This window comes from Piliocolobus tephrosceles, unplaced genomic scaffold (genome assembly GCF_002776525.5).
Source record: "Piliocolobus tephrosceles isolate RC106 unplaced genomic scaffold, ASM277652v3 unscaffolded_38888, whole genome shotgun sequence".
In the NCBI taxonomy this organism is placed as follows: domain Eukaryota; kingdom Metazoa; phylum Chordata; class Mammalia; order Primates; family Cercopithecidae; genus Piliocolobus; species Piliocolobus tephrosceles.
In genome coordinates this window covers 1-4,511 of record NW_022323073.1, presented here as the reverse complement: position 1 = coordinate 4,511, position 4,511 = coordinate 1, and the positions used below count along the sequence as shown (strand labels likewise).

The 4,511-nt window shown below is 18.8% G+C and overlaps 1 protein-coding gene across 1 annotated transcript; it reads left to right on the top strand.

Moving 5' to 3' along the window:
* Positions 1 to 3,064: 3,064 nt before the first annotated feature.
* LOC113223123 lies at positions 3,065 to 4,361 on the top strand. The gene is made up of 2 exons (XM_026452690.1): positions 3,065 to 3,300; positions 3,447 to 4,361. The coding sequence occupies exons 1-2, from the start codon at positions 3,232 to 3,234 to the stop codon at positions 4,335 to 4,337; spliced, it is 960 nt and encodes a 319-aa protein (XP_026308475.1). The 5' UTR covers positions 3,065 to 3,231; the 3' UTR covers positions 4,338 to 4,361.
* The last annotated feature ends 150 nt before the right edge of the window (positions 4,362 to 4,511 follow it).

The following is a 4,511-nucleotide window of genomic DNA, read 5'->3' as shown; positions in this document are numbered from 1 at the left end:
AAAAAATGATAAAAAAAGAAATAGATCCAAATGTTAAATTGTCAAATAATAAAAAATTTAATTTATTTTGTTTTCAGTTTTTTGATCCATTATTTGTTGGTACAGTTTCAACTATATTTATACCATTACCTATGGTATGTTTACCTGGTAAATATACATTTATAGCAGTGTTTTTATGTGCATGTTTAATATGTACATATAAAAGCATCAGAAGCAAAAATTCATTAAAGCGCATTATAGAAGAGTCAAAACTATCAAACAGGGAACATTTTATGTAATAATATATACAATAAACAAAATAGAACACAATGAAATGTTTATAAAATAACAATTTTAATATTACTTATTAAAATGTGTTTTTTTTTTAAGCCTCATTCAGCAATAAACACAACATTTTATTAAAATATATTAAATCTAACATTTTTAAACTTATCTAATATTCAAACACATACCTATTTAATTATTTCATAACAGAGAACAAAAATATAACATAAAACTAACAAAAATATACTATTCATGCAATTTAAGTTCGCTAATACTATAATAAACACTATATTTTTTTTATTTTTTAAAAAATTATATTTAGTTTATAAAAAGCAAAATTCGTTAAAAAAATATTTATAACAAAGGTAACTTACATAGTAGAAACATGTTCATAGTGCATTTCCCATCACATATAAAATGTGTTTTCTTTATATGAATATTACTATTATCAAAATTTCCGCTAATTCTAATTTTTAAACTTTTTTTTTTTTTTTTTTTTTTTTTTTTTTTTTTTATAACCTTTTACGTCACTATTTCAAAATATTGAAATATATTTGTTCTATTATTTATTAATAAAAATTAATTTAATTATATCACAGTTTAATTTTTATTATTACAAAAAAAAAAAAAAATTAATATAACAAAAAAAAAAAAAAGATATAAATATGATATAATATATAATAATATAAAATATTCAATTTCAACATTTACAACTATTGAAAAATATCTATTAACAGTATTATATGGTAATTTCGCATGAAATAATGTTTACCACAATTTATAAAATAATCACTGTTTTGTTTTTTCAAATAGGTCATAGACTTATAACAGCAAAGTAAAATTGTTAGTACTGCTTCTTATTTATTATATATTATATTCATAAATAACAAATTGTCAAAAAACAAACACAGGGTCACATGTAGTTTATTACATTTACATACTTATGTTATGAAATTTTACTACTAATTTTTTATTTAATTGATTCTCCTAAAAAATATATTAACCACAAACTATGATGGATAATTTGCTCAACATAATAACTCTACAACCCAATAGAATGATTATTCTTATATTAAAGGTTATGACGACATTATCCAATTTTATAAACGTACTGAACACTATATGATTAGTGTTCGTTACCCAAAAAAAGGATGTTCTACAAACTGATAAATATAAAAAAAAAAAAAAAAAAAAATCAATTTATTTAACCGATACTAAAAAAGAATTAATTACATAATTACTTTACCAATATAAACTATAAATAAAATATATACTAATAAAAAATAAAAACATACAAGAAAAGAAATTACTTAAAAATATATGATCTTATTAAACATGTCAATTCAAGTAAATAGTATTTACAAATTTTAAATACAAATTTTGAATTTTTAAAAAATAAAAATATTAGTAATATTGACCATGCTGAAATATATATTACAACTCGATATTATATTTACTTATTATATTTTTCTTTTTCTATGAACAATAAAAAAAAACTTAAACAAAGTTTTATACAGTTGAAAAATAATTTCGAATAACTATTATTTAAAAAGAAAAAATTCTAATTCAAAATAAAATATTTAAATGTATTTAAAATTAGTAATAGAATAAATAAACAATTTAAGACTATCTTACTTAAATAAAAAATAAAAGGAGAAAAATATATAAATTAGAAGTTTTTATATAAAACATTTTTTAAGTTATTTAGTTATGCGTTTTTTAATCCATTATTGATTTATGTATGTTTACTTGTAGCTGATCCTATTATAGTTCTTGTTTTCGCATATACATTATTAGAACTAACGTTATTTACATATGTACCGTTTATATATAAAATTAATGAAAATGTAAAATTCATAAAACGAATTATACAGGAGTCGAAAATTATCAAAAAGGAAAAATTTTATTTAATAATATATAGTACAAACAAATTATAACAGTACAAAATATTTACGTCATACTAATTCTCATATATATATATATATATGCGCTTATTTTAAGTTTTTATTTAGCAATAAACGCAATAATCAATTAACTGAAGATTTATTAAATATAATTATAATATTCAAACATATCTAACTTTTTAAACCTATTAAATATTAAAAAAAAATAGTAATTTAAGTATTTCATGGCACTAAACCGATATATATTATCATAATATTAATAAACATGCAACATGCCTTCAATTAAAGTTCTAAATTTAAGTAAGTTCAAAATTTGAGTAAGTTCAAAATTTGAGTAAGTTCAAAATTTAATTAAGTTCAAAATTTAAGTAAGTTCAAAATATAAGAAAATTCAAAATATAAGAAAGTTCAAAAATAAAATAATTTCAAAATTTAAGTAAGTTCGAAATTTAAGTAAGTACGAAATTTAAGTACGAAATTTAGGTTCGCTAATACTATAATATGCATTATATTTTTTCTATTTTTTTAAAAATAATGCTTAGTTTATAGTAAAAATAATTTTTTTAAATATTTACAAAAAAAACAACTTCCATAGTAGAAACATGTTTCTAGTCACTTTTCTAATGATATAAAAAATATTTTTTTTCTACGTTAATACATTTATTATATAGCATTTTTTTTTTTTGTTGTTCTAAATTATTCATTTATTTGTTTTTTTATCATGAAGTATTATTTTTTATACGCATTGTTTTATTAAGCACCTTTTTTTTATTGTTTAGATTGTGAGTACTTTTTTTTTTTTTTATGATAACTTTTTATTTCATTATTTCAAAATTTAAAAATATAATTGTTTTATTGTTTAATGATAAAAAGAATTTAATTATATTACTATAAAATATATATTACTAAAAATATTCAAGTTAAAAATATAAATAAAAAAAAAATTAAATAATATAGAATAATATATAATTATATAAAAAAGAAAATCTATTTGTAACATATAAAAGACTAATGAAAAATATGCAGTAATATCATTATTACTTAGTAATTGCTAATAAAAAAAATGTTTACAACAATTTATAAAATAATTCTTGTTTTATTTTTTGTATGGGCATGGACCAATAATAGTAAAGTAAAAAATATTATTTACTATTTATTTTATATTTTTTTTTTACCATGCGTAACAAATTCATACGCCAGTTAATGCATTTACATTAATATTTAACATTTACATACTTATGCTATAAATTTTTTGCTTTCATTTTTTTTAATTATTAGGATCACTTAGAAAATATATTTAGCACACAGTATGGTAGATCACTGGCTGAACCTGATATTTTACATAACGAGGAGAATGCTCAATCTAATGTAGTAGATTATAACCAAAGTTCTGAATATATTAAAAATGAAGAAAATTCTACAAATAAAAGCGATGAAGAAACCTTGCAAATTGATAAATATAACGATAAAAATTCAATGTATTTATCCAATATGAAGCAAGAATTAATTAAATTATTATCGGACCAAAATGATTCCAAAATAACAAATATATTGCAAAATAATTCAAACATACAAAAAACAGATTTACTACATATATATGATCTTATTAAACATTTTATTTCTGGTGAGAAATATTTACAAATTATAAATAAAAGTTGTGAATTAGCAACTAAAAAACAATTTAATCGTAATACAAATGCTGAAAAATATTACAACTCACTATTATACTTATTGAATACATATTTCTATCTTGCTGAGAATGAAATAAATTTTAAAAGACTGTCTATGAAATTACGTAATGATGGTTATGAACGACCCAAATTTAAATCAAGTAATTATTTTAATATATCTAAACTTTACAAAAGAATAAATAAACAATTTAAAATTATGTTACTTAAACAAATGATAAAACAGGAATTAGATCCAACTGTTCAATTGACTTATAAAAAACGTTTTGAGCTACTTAGTTATGGATTTTTTTACCCACTATCACTATTTGTAATTTCAATTTTTACCTTACCAGTCTGGTCAATTGGTCTTACGTTTACACTAATAGGGATGCTTCTTTACATATGTGTACATTCTAATTATAAAATAATCAGAGATGTACATTTTGTAAAGCAAATTATGAAAAAATCAAAACTATTAGATCAAAAATATTTGAATTAATTTGTACCTCAAATTATAACACAAAAAAATAGTTACAAAAAAAAACAAACATTATTGTTTTTCATTTGAATATGTTGTTTTTTTTATATTTATTTATTCATTTATTTATTTATCTTTTTTTTTTTTTATGTCCCATTTAGTAATAAACACAACATTCGATTAACACATATTAAA